General features: G+C 36.7%; 1 protein-coding gene across 1 annotated transcript in view; it reads right to left on the reverse strand.

Annotated features, from left to right (window-relative positions):
* RYR2 (ryanodine receptor 2) overlaps positions 1-16,955 on the reverse strand; it is a 697,569-nt gene that overhangs the window by 287,156 nt on the left and 393,458 nt on the right. Inside the window, exons 17-20 of the mRNA XM_054694896.1 lie at positions 7,813-7,931; positions 7,345-7,478; positions 4,898-5,139; positions 461-653 (exon numbers count right to left, since the gene is read on the reverse strand). Coding sequence (XP_054550871.1) covers positions 461-653; positions 4,898-5,139; positions 7,345-7,478; positions 7,813-7,931 — 688 coding nt within the window. The remainder of the gene's footprint in view (positions 1-460; positions 654-4,897; positions 5,140-7,344; positions 7,479-7,812; positions 7,932-16,955) is intronic.

A 16,955-nucleotide genomic window follows, 5' to 3' on the forward strand; every position in this document is an offset into this window, starting at 1 on the left:
TTGATCACAAATAAACAAACAGAAAAAACTTCTGTATAAATGAAAGGGTTTGAACTTGCATGGGGTCAGTAGGAGGTAGGGTGGGGAATATGGCGAAAATTAACATAAAATTAATGAATTTAAATATAAGGAAGTCGTGTCATTTTTTTGTTCATATCTCCTTCTTGAATGAAAACATGAACTTAAAAGGACTTGAAATATCTCAGGGCACTGGTCTGAGGGAAAGTTAGTAGACTGTCCAGATCTAAATGGTAGAATATTTGGCAAAGCATTCAGCCTCCTGAGATTCCCCTCTTGGGTGAACCTCACCTCTTCCCTCAAGGAACAGGTAAAATGCCCTGTGGACAGACACCCAGGAGCCAGAGGGAAGGTTAATGAAGAAGGAGCATAGCAAATGCAGTCTTCTGTAAAAGCATGAAAAGTAAGAAGGGGAACAGACCCAAAACATAGAAATACTAACTTTATTCCTGCAGAGAAACTCACAACTGGAAAGAAGAGGCCATCGATGTTGAAATTTTCAAACATTCCTTGAACGGGTTGTCCATTAATTCGGAATGAGATGCTTGGGGCACTGAGATCTAAACAGCAACTGATGACATCATCAGTTCGCAACAGATGTTGGTTTGGTGAACTTACAGTACGAGCAATACAACCTATGGGGGGAAAACATTGGAAAGGTAATATACTTTTATCTCAGAGAATCATCTTCAGAGCCAAAGCCAAAGACTTGAATGGTGGCAAATCAAAGCTCAATACTAAAATAGAATAAATCTTGAATGCATGTAAAAGTCAAGTTAAATCCTTTGTCCAAATATGTTGCTTTTTCATAGGAGCCATGCTGCTATCTTTTTCTAAAATGAACCTTCGGAAAGTGCAGAAATTTCTATGTGTGAATGAATGGCATTTGATGCAGAAATCATCTCAGAACTGATAATGTAATGTTCTCAGAGAAAAATTTCCGAGTTCAAATAGCTACTAGTTCAACTCCTACTAGTTGTACAACCATCAACAAATTATTTAATCTCTCTAAACTTTTTTTTTTTTTTAAAGAGTTATTTATTTATTTATTTATTTATTTATACAAGAACTGGGCACAGTCAGAAGCACGGGAGGGTGAGAGAATTCACCAGAGCCAGAGTGGGGAACAGAACAGGCAGACTGGCGAAATACACTGCTGAGGGGAGCAGCGGGCAGCAGGAGAGGTCTGCGTGCCATGTGGGACCCGCTCCTTGCAGCCGGGGATCGAACCGGCGCTGCAGAGGCTGCGGGCAGCTTCACAACCCAGCGCTCAACCACTGCGCCACTGGGGAGGCCCTCTCTAAACTCTTGACTGCCTGTAAAACAAATGCTATCACCTTGCAGAGTTGTTTATGATTAAATTAATGGCTCACTAACACACAGAATCTCAGACACAACAGGTATTTTATGTCCATCCTTTTTTTCAAACAACTAATCCACTTTATAAAATAAAAATATGTCAGGATGATTTCAGCAAAACATGTGATCATTCACCCCTGCATTGTTTATTAAGGGAAAAATATATATCAGTTAATTCTTATTTTACAATTTATTTCGTAGATCTTGGTTGAGTTCTTCAACACAGCAGGGCACAGTCTGCAGCATGAAAATGATGTTTGATAAATGTCATTTCTTGCTGTGACCAATTCATAACCTAAACCCATTCTTGACTATATCAGAACTCCTTTGTTAGTAAGTCTCACAGTGGAAAATAAAGAGTATAAGTTTCTCTAAAACACATATAATCACAAACACAAAACATACAAAATTTCTCATTTTCAAAAAAAGATTAAAAATAGACTTCAAGATACAAGTTTTGCATTTTTGACACCTTTTTTTTTATTTCCAGCATGCTAAGATATTTTTTACCAACAGTAGATCCGAAATGCCAATAGTAGAGTATATATATCTACTTTTAAAATGTGTGCATTTTTTATTTTGCCAATATTCAAATCTGCAACAATAAATTCACTATACTGATTCCTTTAGAGTTCCTAGAATATAATGACAGTTTTTTTTTTTCATATGAAAGCAATGTAGCTCAAGTAAAAGATCTATATCCTTATTTTCATCAAAATCTGTTACTGATCAAAATGGTATTACACAGATATTTACTATAATTCACATACATTGCTGTCAAGGGATATTTATTATGCTATTGTTAATGACTACCTAAAGTCACCATGGGAAACAGTTTTGCAATACCTGAAACAAACAGGTAAGATAGATAACTAGTGAACAACTGAAGGCCCATAGTTTTCACTGCACTCACATTGTTGAATCCCTTAGAAGCATTTTCAGGTTTCATTTATATCAGCTCTTATCAAATCCAAATGGGAATTACATTACTGTTCTCTGCATTGGGCAGAAAGGAAGAAAGCAGAATCTGATTTACAGGCCCTAATCCCAAGTCTGTATCCATCTTCCCTCTACTCTTCTATGACATTCCTCTGTACTTCTGTATTTAATTTCTCCAAAGCATCAAGATTTTTTCATACACTTGGCCTTTACAACCACTGGAGTTTGGAAGCCCCAAAACCAAGTGTGCATTCACAAAGAGGGCATGGAAAAACACTGTGCAAAGTTTAAATTGGAAATAATAAATGCAGATATAAAACAAAACCCTTGCTGATCAGCCGAATTCTGACTCCAGGAATCATCTCCACTATCCAATTATAAAAAAAGGTTCAAAAGAATGTGTTCTACCTCAGAATCGCAGACAAATGATACTTTTAATTCTACTTCAATATATAGGAAAGGAAAATAGAAGATTATCTGAATTACTATGAACTTAACCTTGGTAGATTAGTAACAAGTCAATTAATTTACATTTGTCTGTTGACTATGAATCTAAAATCAGCAAAATGTTAAACAAATCACAGTTGATTGACATCACACACCTTTCACTTCTGGTATGATAGGTGCATATTTTCTTGTCATTTAAAAATGTCAAATATGGCGGGAGGGGAAGGATTGGGGTCAGAATGGGGCGTTTGCAATTGTATGGGGGAATATAAAAATAAAATTTAATATTAAAAAAAAATAAATAAAAATGTCAAATATTTCCCATGGAAATGAAGTTTCAAGAAAATTTTCTCCTGAAATCCCACAATCTACAGTCCTTTCTGTGATATTTTCACAGATTCACTGAATCTTTTGTGTTATTCTTTAAAAAAAAAAAAAAAGATTTATTTATTTATTTATTTATTTTAATTAATTTATGCATGCATGCAAGCACTGGGTACAATCAGAAGTGCGGGAGGGTGAGAGAATTCACCAGAGCCAGAGCGGGGAACAGAACAGGCAGACTGACGAAATACACTGTTGAGGGGAGCAGTGGGCGCGGCAGGAGAGGTGTGTTGTGTCATGTGGGACCCTCGCTGGTGGCCGGGGATCAAACAAGCACTGCAGAGGCTGTGGGCAGCCTTACAGCCCAGCGCTCAACCTCTGCGCCACCAGGGGAAGCCCTTTTGTGTTATTCTTAATTGTTCTGTTTAACATATACAGAACATGCATGGCATAATATGGCAAGATAATTTGAAGCCATTCATCATTGTTTTATCAGAGTAATTTCTTTCCTGCCTAATCTTTGTGTAAATCAAGTTAACATATTCCACTCATTCACCTGAGTACCCATTTCCTGCAAAAGACTACCTAGATGTAAAGAGAGGATAACAACATCTAAAAGTTGAGATATGAATGCATTATAAAATTGACACCAATTCTATTTTATGTTGGTTAGTGTACCAAAGTTCGTATTTTTTGCCTCTGTTTGGTCAGTAGGACAATTTTACTATTTGAGCAGGCATTGTGACTCTAGTCCAACCTGCATAGCACAATCTATGTATATAAGACATGCCACACTATTACCGGGGCCCAACCCCAAGCCCCAGTGGTTAGACAGAATATCCAAATACAGGTTCATCTCTTCAACACTACTCAGTTATGGACACTGAATAAAGGAAAAGTTCAGTAAGTATTAATATTGGATACAACAACATGGAGTTCTCTAAATACAAACGTACAACCATAAGTCTGAGTTTAATTGAATTTAATTTTTAAATCTCTTCATAAATTATTAGATTTATGAAGCATTAATAAGTGAATATCACTTCTACTGCATAAGAACAAAGTTCAGGTGACTATATTTTCTATATGCTAAATGCTATAAAATAATAAGAGAATAATACATTAAATGTACTTTTATATACAAAAGCCATATGTATACAGAATCCAGATGAATTTCAACAGCTAAGAAACATACACAAAATCAAGAGCTAAATGGAACCAAACATTTATGGCTCCATTAAAATGGAGCCAATCAAAATATGAGTTTTCATAAATCAAAATGTTATGTTTTAATATATTGATATATTACTCATTTTAAATACTCAATTATCGAAGCTGAGATTGGTAGCTGGTGAAATAAACTAAATATTTATTTTTAAACCCTTCCATTTTTCAAAACAAATTGTCATTTGATTACAAACTGACTCGTCACAAAATACTTTACAAATTATTGATTCCAACAATTACATTAAGTAGAATTAGTCTATTTCTTCCAATTATTTTTGAGGTTTGTTTTTGGTTCTTTTTTTACAGTGGAAGCAAAATCTTCACATATTCCAATTCAATAAGTAAGAAACACAAGTCTTTTGCGGTTGATTTATTAATCAGAAAGCCATACTTAAATACATTGTTCCTAAGCAATACAGTCTCTGGGAAATGTACTATAATTTTAAGTTTCCTTATTTCCCTAGTGAGAGTCTGCTTTTTATTTAATGGTTTCATCATTTCAATGTTCAATTTAAGCAGCACCGGAAGTGTGTTGCAAGATTTCCTTCAAGAATGCTGTTAAAAGAAGACAGAGCGTACTTACCTGACCAAAGATGAAGACCATCAAATCCATAGGAAAAGAGGTCATCTCCAACACCATTGCCACCCCACTCTTCACCTCCTCCAGGGTAGGGAGAATACCCTTCTGTTGAAGCCCAGCCCACTCGCAGATGAGTTGCTTCAGCTGTCACAAATGGCACTGTGTGGTCCACCATCAACTCATAGTACCACTTCTTATACTGAGCAGAACCTTCACTGACACCCAGGAAAATATTGGGTCTCATGCTTAGAAAGACAGGAAGAGCACATGAGATAAGCCAGGCAAACATTTTTTTTTTTTAATTTACATCTACATCTCTCTATTTTGAAGTCTGTTTCCCTCAAATGTAACACACACACACACACACACACACACACAAACGTTTCCAAAACAATGGCAATGCTATTATAACAACCACTGAGGTAGTAGCCTTACAGCTGACATTAAGTGAATGGGGTCTTTTCTCCAGATGACTTGTCAACATAACTTTTTCTTAATTGGCCTTCAGAATCATGTTTAAGGTAAGACAGTATAGACGGTCTTAGAATTTGTGGTTTTATTTTTATTTGTTTGTTTGTTTGTTTGTTTGTTTGTTTGTTTTTGTGGGACCCTCGCAGGTGGCCAAGGAACAAATCGGCGCTGTAGAGGCTGCGGGCAGCCTCGCAGCTCAGTGCTCAACCGCTGCGCCACCAGGGGAGGCCCTTTGTGGTTTTATTATTAATCTAGTGCATGTGGACATTTTCCTAAACTAAGCTTTGTGCCACACAGGGAATGAGGCTGGAGCAAATTCTGCTTTTAATAAATGAAATGAGGTGATTAGTCAGATTTGTTGCTCTCTATTCCTCTCTGTGAAGAGAATTTCTAGTTGCAGATAATTGCATTTTATAAGGGTATTTAGACTCTAGGTAATTCAAGGGGCTAGTGAAGTTCTAGGGAAATACCACTTATTAAATGCAGGTACATTACATAAAGAATCATAAAGGAAGCTTTAAATCAAACCTGTTTAAAAAACACAACATAGAAATATATAGCAATCACTATATTTTTGTTCAAAATAGGCTATACAGCTTCTAGATATAGCGTCTTAAAATTATTATCACACATAACATTTTCTTAATTGTAAAATGTATTTATCATCAACATTATCATCATTATTATTTTATATAAGAAGGCAGTGTGTTGTGATGGGTATGAGCTCAGTCTCTGAAGTAAAACATGAGTTCCATTTCTAGTTCCAATATTTCAATCAATAAAATATGGATGATAGTAGTACCTGGCATAAACAATGTAGAAAATATGTAAGTGAGTTAGCATAGTGACTGGCACATGATACTCAATGAATGTTCGAGACCTTCGATGATAGATCTGTCTGAAAATGTAGTTGTACTAGCTATCTTAAAATTTATTACTTTCAGACATTCAAATTCAGTTCTTCATTATACACTTTATTGTTGGTATTAAAGGGGAGTATTGTTATGTATATCCTAAGCTATTAAGCATAACTGTATACAACCATATTCCTTTATATCCCCATCAGCCTGTTCTTAAAGATTTAACTGATAATCCAGCTGCAAGTGAATAGGAATAAAAGCTTTTCTACATTTCTTTGTTATACACAGTCTGCTTGTTTCAGCCACTATTGTCTTTTTTGTAAGTGTTCAGAAGAACTGGAATGTAGGCCAGAGGTGCAGGGGATGAGAGGATTCATCAAAGACTGAGTGGGGAGCAGAACAGGCAGATTTACTGAAATACACTGCTAAGGGGAGCAGTTGGCAAGACAGAAAAGGTCTGCTGCATCATATGTTGGTTAGCTCCCTGGCCATGGATTGAACTCCAGGGTACAGGTGACAGCGCTGAGATTTAACTCCTAGGCCACCAAGGAGGCCCAGCCATTATGGCTATTATCACATCTGATTGATAGAAAACTTACACCACTCACTGAGAAAATAGGTAAAATACTTTTCTTATTAATTTATTAATGTGGAAATATATTCTGGCTTCTGATGATTTTACACAGAATATACGGAAATAATTTCATACCAGTACCAGAAAACTGGTTTTAGATGTCTTGATCAACTATGGTTTTACCTTGCATGACTACTACTCATAATCTAGAAAATGTCAGCAAATGGTTTTTATTGTTTGAATTATAGAATTAAATAATTATTGACACAGGGATAACCTTTTTTTTCTGGTTTTGTTTTGTAAAGCAAAGCTGATATCTATGAGCATGAAAATAAATGTAAAACTTTCCCAAAACAGCATCAATTAGACAACAGCATTCACTATGTACCTATCAGCAACCCAAGCAATTGGGGCATGAAGCGACAGATGATGGAACAGAGATAAATGATATTAGTAAAACAAATAGACTATGTCTTAGTGATAAAAACAGAACATGAATTATTTTGTTATGTCACCTATTTGGTATACTGCCTATCTGAATCTACCTGCTGACATGATTCACAAGGCGCGTCTGCAATAATAGGTCCCTTCCAGGCAAGAGATTGTCACAGATGAGATGCTGGTTAGAACGCACTGCTACTCCATGGCAAACACAGAGAGAGCATAAAACATCCAGGACCTGGAAAGATAAATCACTCTCAGCTGACTCTAATTCCTTTTCAGACCCAAGTAGTTGTAGCATTTTCTTTCCACAAGGCAACACATTCCCTCCAGTTACCTCTGACCCAGTCACTGAAACATGACATCAACCTGTCCACTTTACAGCTTTCTTTCATACACAAATTGAGAACTACTCACTCTCTCATTGATGCTACAAACAAGTATTAACAATATTATCTATTTCATTTAAGAGATGAAAAACTCTCATGAAAAAGTTGACATACTTTGAAAAGTTACTTCAATTTTTTTAATGATTCCAAAATTCATTCATGGCAATAAAATACTTCATTTACCTTGTGATTTCGTCCATGCTTATCTAAAAGTGAGATAATGGATTTAATATGTCCTTCTTTAATAATATTTAGAGCTTCTGGACTTTCTACTAACACACAGTGTAAAACTTCAAGAATACCTAAAGAAAAAAAACAAAGAAAGGAGTGAAATATGATTAACCAGTGTCTTCCTTCTCTCTGTGTGTTCATTCAGTTCAGTATGTCCCCATGTGGTTGTCACAGGGCACTGCGATGGGGACAGGCAGTCCGTGGGAGAGAGGACTGATAACCAAAGATGATGAATGAGGACAAAGCGAAGAGTGTTCAGCTGAGATAGTAGGTAATTCTGCCCCAGGGAGGTATGCAAGAAAGCAACAATTAAGTGAGGTCTTACAGAATACATCATAACCATTTTCCAGAAAGGGCAGGACAGAGATGAATGACGTAACTAGTGGTAGGGAAAGGTGGTATATCTGAAGTACAGAATGAAGGGGAATGAGACAGGTAGATTAGTGTAGGCTCTGAAGCTTCTTGGTGCTAAAAGCCTAGCCTGTGACAATTGCATCCTAACAATAGAGATCATTACATTCTCCTTGAGGTTTATAGCAAAAAAAAAAAAAATGTTATTTACAAAACAGGAGAAATATACAAAATAATACAAATAGAAAAATACAATTTACAAAACCTGATAAAATAGCTAGTAATATTTAGCTATTAGCCACCAGAGACAATAAAATGGAATATATTTGACTCTTGAAAATTAAGGGGGTTGGGACATGAACCATCCCAACTCCTGACTCAGAAATGGTCAAAAATCTGCATATATCTTCAAAAACTTAACTGCTAATTACCTTCTACTAAGCTGAAGTTTTTATATTATATAAACTGTCAATGAACATATATTTTGTGTATTATGTATTATACATGGTGTTCTCACAATAAACTAGAGTAAAGAAAACACTAGGAAAAATCATAAGAGAAAACAGATTTATAGTATTACAATGCATTCATCAATACTGTAAGTTTACATCACCTGCTTACAAGAAAGCTCACATATAAATGGGGCTGTGCCATTAACCCACATTCTTCAAGGGTCACCTGCATATGATTTCTTAAAGTTTAAAAAATAGAAAATGAATTATATGATTAGACTCTTAAGCATGAATTTGAAAAGCTAAATGGATACATGTGCACTTATTTTTGTCAGAGCAAGTTTGTCTTACTGATACTAAGAATGCAGGCCAATTTGTACCAATTAGACATAACATTCAAGAAATGTGACCTCTGAATTCAACATAGTTTGGAAAAATGTTCCAGTAAAATCCATGAAATCTGTACAAATGTTTACACATCTCAAATGGAGTTCAGTTTCTTAGAAAATAAATGTAAAATGTTTAGTTAAAAAATGGTAGAATATACAATTTACATTCACAATCTAGTCTTGATCCAAACCCCAATCCATTATAAGAAAAGGGCTGTCCATTCTAATTTCCTCACTAATGATTGCATTCCTTGAAATATAAATGTATATTTGGTTAAAATATACCCAAGTGGTGAGTTCATTGTTGGTGTAGTTCAAATCATTTGCTGTGTTCCAACAATGTGTGCCAGCTACAAGTTCAGTTATCCCATTTCTGGGTAATTACCCAAAGAAAACAAAAACACTAATTCAAAGAGATATAGGCGCCCCTGTGTTCACTGCAGCACTATTCACAATAGCCAAGAGCTGGAAACAACTAAACTAGCCATCAGCAGATAAAGTGGATAAAGAAGATGTGATACACACACACACACACACACACACACACACACACACACACACACACACTAAAATACCACTCAGAGATTAAAAAAAAAAAATGAAATCCTGCTATTTGCAGAAAGATGGAGGGTGTTTGCTTAGTGGAATAGATCAGGAGAAAAAACACCACATGATATCACAAATATGTGGTACATAAGCAACCAACACAAGGAATGAGGCAAATAAAACAAAAATAAATGAGGCCAAATCAGTCGATACCAAAAGGGAATGCATGTGGGTAAAAAGGGGTCAAGTGTAAGGAAAAAGAACTGGATTCTTAATGGTGAACTGACTGTACTGTACTTACTGCAGTATAAATGTTAATTTAAAGTGATGCACATCTGAAACCCATATATGTATAAACTATTACAATGCAAAATTACTTTAATAATTTTTTTCAAGTCAAAGATAGCATGTAGCATAATTACAACACAACTTTTTAATGTTCACAGTGAATTTTGCATGTCATAAATAGAAACAAATTTTTGGAGCTGAAATAATTGTTTATTTGAAATGAGTATGAATCTAATGTCAAGTAATGATTTGAGTTTCAATTACAGATAAAATTGATGAATTTATCAATTCTTTTAAACAAATAGAAAAGAAAATGAAGCAATATATATTTTACTTTCTTTCCTTACCGGAGGACTAACTTGTAAAATAAATGTTACCCTAAATATGCTTTCTATATCTCACACAAATAGAGAAAGAAAAATGGACTATATTAATAACTATATTAAAATATATAAAGGAACAAAGTTAACAATCTCAAGAGTTGTTGTCTCAAGCCAAACTGGAATAATTTATAATTAAGTGTGTTTCAAAATTTTAAATGGTTTTTGAGGCTAGAAAAGGCAATAAGCTCATTAAATCTTGAACTAACAAAGGTGAGGAGAGAAAAAAGTAACAGGTGAGATTAAAATATAGCACAATTTGGAGCTGGAGGGGATCATGCTCAGCAAAATAAGCCAGAAAGAAAAAGTAAAACACCTGATGGTCTCACTCATGGCAGGAATTTATAAAATCTAAATAAGGGACCAGGAAAAAGACTAATTATAATAAAATCAAAATCAACAAGCAACTATAAACCAGAGACACACTGGGGGTGGGGTGAGGCTGGAGGGGAGGAGGGATTAGGGTCAAAATAAGGGGTGTGGAAATTGTATGGGGAATATAACGAAGATGAAAATGCATGCAGTGTGCAAAAATGAAAAATGATGTAAAAATACATAAAATAAAATAAAAATATATAGCGCAATTTGACACAATTGGGAAAATGAGAGTAAAATTAATGAAAGATGGAGGCATATCATCTTGTTCTTCCTATCTAGAAAGAATATCATAGATGCATTAGCAAAATAAACACACAAAAATGACTGACCTAGAGTATTTTATTTGAAGACAAAATGAATATGAGTCTTAGGTTTCCTGGGGTAAATTAGCTTAGAGAACACATAAAATGAGCAATGTAATTATAATGTACTATTCAGCTTTAATTAAGCCTTGGATGATTTGATGCCTTCAATTTAGGGAGGAATGACTTACAAAAGATAGGGAAACTACAGAAGTAAAAGGACAGCTAAAAAAAAAGGAGGAAATGTCAATTAAAGGCAGTTCATGATACAACAGTTTAAAGAATTAGATATTTTACGCTATACAAACATGTGTTTGTATAAATTGGCACATCTTAAAGATCCCAGACTCCTGAATGCCAGACAAGATTATAAATACTTTGAGATATTCTTACCTTGCTATTTTCTCATAGATTATATTCCATTTATTTTTTCATTGATCATTGAATACCTAAAATGGGCCATTCATTGTGTTAAATCCTGGGTATGAGTAAAATGAGCAAAAATTGATATAGCCCCTACTTTTGTGGAGTTTATAGAACACATAAATTCAATCCTAGTTCCATGACTTCCATTTGACTCTGAAAAGTTATCAGTGAGCTTCTAGCCTCAGATTCTTTATCTGTAACATGCAAATTACAATTGAACCTACTGTAGACAGTGCTGTGGGAATCCAGAGAAGTAATATATCTGAGATTCTCAGCATAATGCCCTAAATTCACTTTGGGCCATACAATGATTTCTTTGGCCATACAATGCAGTCTGATGTTTTAAAAAAAAAAAATCCAACAACTATGTATCTCTGCAAAATATTAGTAGCTACAGAAATAATGGCAAATGTAATTCTTTTCTCCAAAGCCCTTTATATAATTTTTCAAAGAAATATACATTTGAGCATCTGTAAGATAGATCCTCTAAAACATGAGAAATACAACTTAATCAGTTCTTCAAAAAAATACCTTTTTCAAAGCAGAAAATATTTGTTAAGATTATTATTTTGAGCAGAAATGTAAAATAACATCTGTCTGAGGTTTGTATCAATTTTAAAAGTTATTTTGTAATATGAGGACAAACCACATGTATCATTTCCAATAACTCCAAAAAACAAAACAAAACAAAACAAAACAAAACAAAGATGCACAGAAAAACCTAATTCTGACACTTAGCAAGTGTGGGAAAAGCGGGAGGAGAAAGGTTACCCATTACATTGTTAAGAAAACCAGTGATTCCATATAGGAAATTATGTGCAGAATAGTATGTGGTCCAGAGATAAAGCAATACGTACAGAGAAAAGTACAACTTAAAATGTATTTAAGTTGTATATATTCTTAGGAAGCAAAGCAAATTGCTCAAGACATCAGAATATCAAAAAGTACAACTATGTAGAGACTTTAAAAAAGTTTGTCATATAGGGAAATGTAGTATTTATTTAATTTATTTATTTTACTTTTTTTTTAAACATCCTTTTTTTTAACAATTGCAAAGGCTTTAATAGAAGGTGTACACATGGTAAAAGGAACTAACTAGGGATGGTACCAGGAATTTAAAACAATATGAACCCATTACTCCTTCTGGGCATAAGGGCCAAGGACTTGAGCAGATACTACTCCGGAGACTGTCCTATTTCTCTAACAGAGTAATTTGTAAAAGGAGCTGCCGCTCATTGTAGAGAAAAGCACCCAACACTTAGGATTGCTTCATAATGGAAGTGTAACCTCCCTCTTTCCAGGATTTCCTGCCTGTGCCCACACTGGATAAATTCAACCAAGAACCAGTGAGTCCACCCACACAGTTCGGAGTAGGATCAAAACAAGGGGTGGGGGGGAATTGTATGGGGACTATAACCAAGATGAAAATGCATACATTATGCAAAAAATGAAAAATGATGTAAAAAATATATAAAATTAAAAAAATTAATAAAAAGAAATTAGCCATTTAAATGAGAGATTTGGGTATAAGCATGTTTATCCAAACATTATATATTATTATATATGCTGGAAATGTCAGGGTTCTGCCTTCAGGGCCACTCTGGTATCTCTACTTCCTCAGGAGATTAAATTCATCCTTGTTTACTTTTTCACAGTATAGGATCCACCACCCTCCACGGCACTCTCGCCTCCCCCACTCCCCTTCGCTATGCTCACCTCTTCCTTCTCTTCCCCTCCTGATCTATGGACAGCTTTCAAGGGTCAGCTTTACAGTTTGTCTTTGTGTGATCCTTTGTTTGGTTTCTCTAGATCCCACATATAAGTAAAGCCATCTGGTATTTATCTTTCTCCTTCTGGCTCATTTCACTTAGAATTATCCCTTCCCTCTCCATCCATGTTGCCACAAATGGCATGAGTATTTTATGTCATTCACTTCTAAACCTGCACTGAGGGACATGGTTCACAAGCAAACAAGGGAGAGGACATAGCACAGTAATGCCAAGAGAGGCCGGCTGGGTCAGGATCCCTCCAAAAATCACTTCCAGTTCAGAAATTCTATGAACCTATATCAACTGAGCCTGCTTACGTACATGAAAGAGTTATTAGTCTCCTGCTGACATTAAAATAATACCACAAGGCATACTCAATCATCTGCTTCCCCACATGAGGCACATACATCATATAGGGATGGGGTACAGAATTTAGAGCCAGATGGCCGGGGTTCAAGATCTGACTTAGCTGCATATATCCTGTGTGACCCTGGAAAAGTAATTTCTTGTGCCTTAGTTTCCCATGTGTGAAATGGAGATACTAATAACTGTCACCTTAAAGTTATAATGAGGATTAAGTGAGCTAATATATTTAAAGGGCTCAGAATAGTGTCTGGCCACAGAAAGATTTGTACAAGTGTTTGCTATTGTTATGCTTTTCCATATGAAATTCTCTGTGCAGAGCTCTAACAGTGTCGACACGGAAAAACCTTATCTCTATAAGCTGCATTACCCAATTTTACCAGGGAACTCTTATTAGTCTTTTTCCCACCCCTCTTCTTGCATCTTATCTTAAGTTCAATGCCTTTCTGGTCAAAGTTAGGCTGGGGACACAGACACAAGGAGTCTCATGACAAGAAGATCTTTTGGAGCCACTTCATGAGTGAACATTCATGTTCACACCGGCCCTGATGCACCTCAGCAAACACTCCCTTTCCTCAGACAGCAGTCAGGCTCAGGCTTCCTGCAAGTTTTAGATCACTTTTTTTTTTAATTTTTTTTTAATTTTTTTTTATTTTTTTTAATTTTTTTTAATAGAGGCATGTTTTTATTTATTTGTTTGTTTGTTTGTTTTGTTTATACAAGCACTGGGTACAGTCAGAAGCGCGGGAGGGTGAGAGAATTCACCAGAGCCAGAGCGGGGAACAGAGCAGACAGAGGGACCGAAGTACACTGCTGAGGGGAGCAGCGGGCGGCAGGAGAGGTCTGCGCGCCATGTGGGACCCTCCTCTGGCGGCCGGGGAACAGCCAGGGATCGAACCGGCTCAGCAGAGGCCGCGGGCAGCCTCACAACCCAGCGCTCAACCGCTGTGCCACCGGGGACGCCCAAGTTTTAGATCACTTTTAATCCAAAGAATCCATCACATGAACTAACACATCTTTAATTTTTTTTTTAAAGATTTATTTATTTATTTAAGCACTGGGTATAGTCAGAAGCACGGGAGGGTGAGAGAATTCACCAGAGCCAGAGTGGGGAACAGAACAGGCAGACTGATGAAATACACTGCTGAGGGGAGCAGCAGGTGAGACAGGAGAGGTCTGTCGCGCCATGTGGGTCCCTCGCTGGCGGCCAGGGATCGAATCGGTGCTGCAGAGGCTGTGGGCAGCTTCGCAGCCCAGTGCTCAACCACTGTACCACCGGGGAGGCCCAACACATCTTTTATAATATATTCCTTACATATGTCGTTTTGTACAAGTTTTTATATTAAGCTCTTTGGACTCCACATTTGTTATGAATTTACAGCTCCACATTCATGCACAGGTTTGGCATCCCAATCTCTAACTATTTCAGGCCTCCCATCCCCCCTTGTATTAAAGCTACACTTTTCAGTTGAGTTCTCAGTCCCTTTCTTCATTATGATTTAGGTGCTAGAACATGTCAAGTTTATTTTTATATGGCAAATACCATTTTTCAAAACAAAACAACTCGTAGTTCTCAATAATTAGTAATCACAAAAGAAAAAGATCCTATGATTCCATGGAGACATTTCAATTCACTTAATTTAATGAACTCAAGGTGCTTGCTAACAATCCTCTGAGGCAGTTACTATCACAATCCCCATTTTACAGGTGAAAATCTGAGGTACCAAAGAATTTAGGTCATACAGCTATGAAGGTAGATCTGGGTTGGCAATTTATCCAGTCTAATTCTGAATCCATACTTATAACCTGTAAGCTATGCTTCTTGACATAGCTTTAAAGTACATAGGAACAGGAGAATATTCTAAACGTGTGCAAGCATTTCTAATGACGCAGTCATGGCAGAGCTGAACCCTGTTGTTGATGATGAAATGGTAGGAGACCCTTTAGAGGACCAGGGATAAGGGGCAGGTCCAATAGCCCTCAGTTGGATCATCCACTCCTACTGCATTAACCTGTCCTGAGACTTAACACTCCTTCCCTTTCTCCAGAGTAGCCTTGTCTGCTGGGTACAAGGCAACCAAGCTAATGTCTGTCAAGATTAGAATTACTGCATTACACAGACCCGGAGGGTGGACTGCTGGACAGTAGTACACCCTGACTTGGCACTAAGCTGGAAGATTCCGGTGGGTTGTGATTGACATCATTCTTTCGACCATGGGGTCCAAGTAAATAGACCCCATTTTAAAAGTCCAGGTAGTAAAGAGGCTGATACAATCAAGAAGCTAGTTGGTTTGAGAAGACTGGGTGAATTATTCACATTGCAAAGAAAGTTGAGGAACTCAGCTCCAGATGAAGGTCTCAAGACATGACAACATACCTAAAGCAGGTCACAGTCAAGCCTGATTGAAAACAAGTGACTCAGAGCAATGACTTCACCAAGGATAATGCTAAAATTGTTTAATAACCCAAGTGGCATGAACAAAGTCAAGCTGCAGCCACCAGCATTAAATAGCCACTTATCAGTAAGCCATGCATAAGAGCTGAAACTGTAGTTTTGTCCTTGACAGTGAAACCTAAGTGCAGTACCCACAGGGCATAGAAGTTGACCAGGTGAAATGTAGAAATCACCATTTATGATTTTGTTTTAAATAAGAAGGTTTTCTCAAGCTAGCCCATATTGCATAAGGTGGTTTCCTTGAGAGAAGACTTTCTTTTTTATTTCTCTAGCTAACCAAGATTTTTAGAACACCACACTAAAGGTCTATTTGCAGGAACAAAATAACAAAATTTGTCAAAAGTGACAAATGTTCCTACCTCCAAACCAACTCTGGAGCATCGAAGGGAGCAGGACAGAAACATGGGTGGAGGGACTTCCCCAAATAAACCCCTGAGACAACAGTTCACCTGACTTGGTGGTAGCTAGGAGGGGAGCAGTGGGGGGCTGCCGCCTGATAGAGAACAGCCATGGGCACACAGGACAAGGTGGGCAAGCTGATGGTGTAAACTCTCTTCACTGTCCTAAGAGAACGGCTTGCACTTCGCTGCAAAATCCAAAGCAATAGCCCAGGACACTGGGGCCAGTGTGATCTGATGTCAGGAGAGCTCTCCAAGAGCAGGGCAGTGAAAAAGTAGGTGCCAAACTAACCGCCTGCCCTTGGGCAATCTTTCCCAGACTCCTGTCTAAATCTATCGAGTCATGCTCCCTCTAAGGAGGGAAGCACTGGTTAGCCCTGGTTAGCTTTGCTGGCTATGTTTTAATGCATATTACTGGTATATTAATTTTCCCTAAGCATTTCATTTACATATTTATACAGCTCTTTTTTTATTATACTTATTTTTTACACATTATTTTATTTTATTTTATATAATTCGGGGGGGGGTGCAATTGTATGGGGAATATAACCAAAATGAAAATGCATACATTGAGCTTTGCTGGCTATGTTGGCTGACA

This window comes from Talpa occidentalis, unplaced genomic scaffold, assembly GCF_014898055.3.
Source record: "Talpa occidentalis isolate TD23 unplaced genomic scaffold, MPIMG_talOcc4v2.1 talOcc4.14, whole genome shotgun sequence".
Taxonomy (NCBI): Eukaryota; Metazoa; Chordata; class Mammalia; order Eulipotyphla; family Talpidae; genus Talpa; species Talpa occidentalis.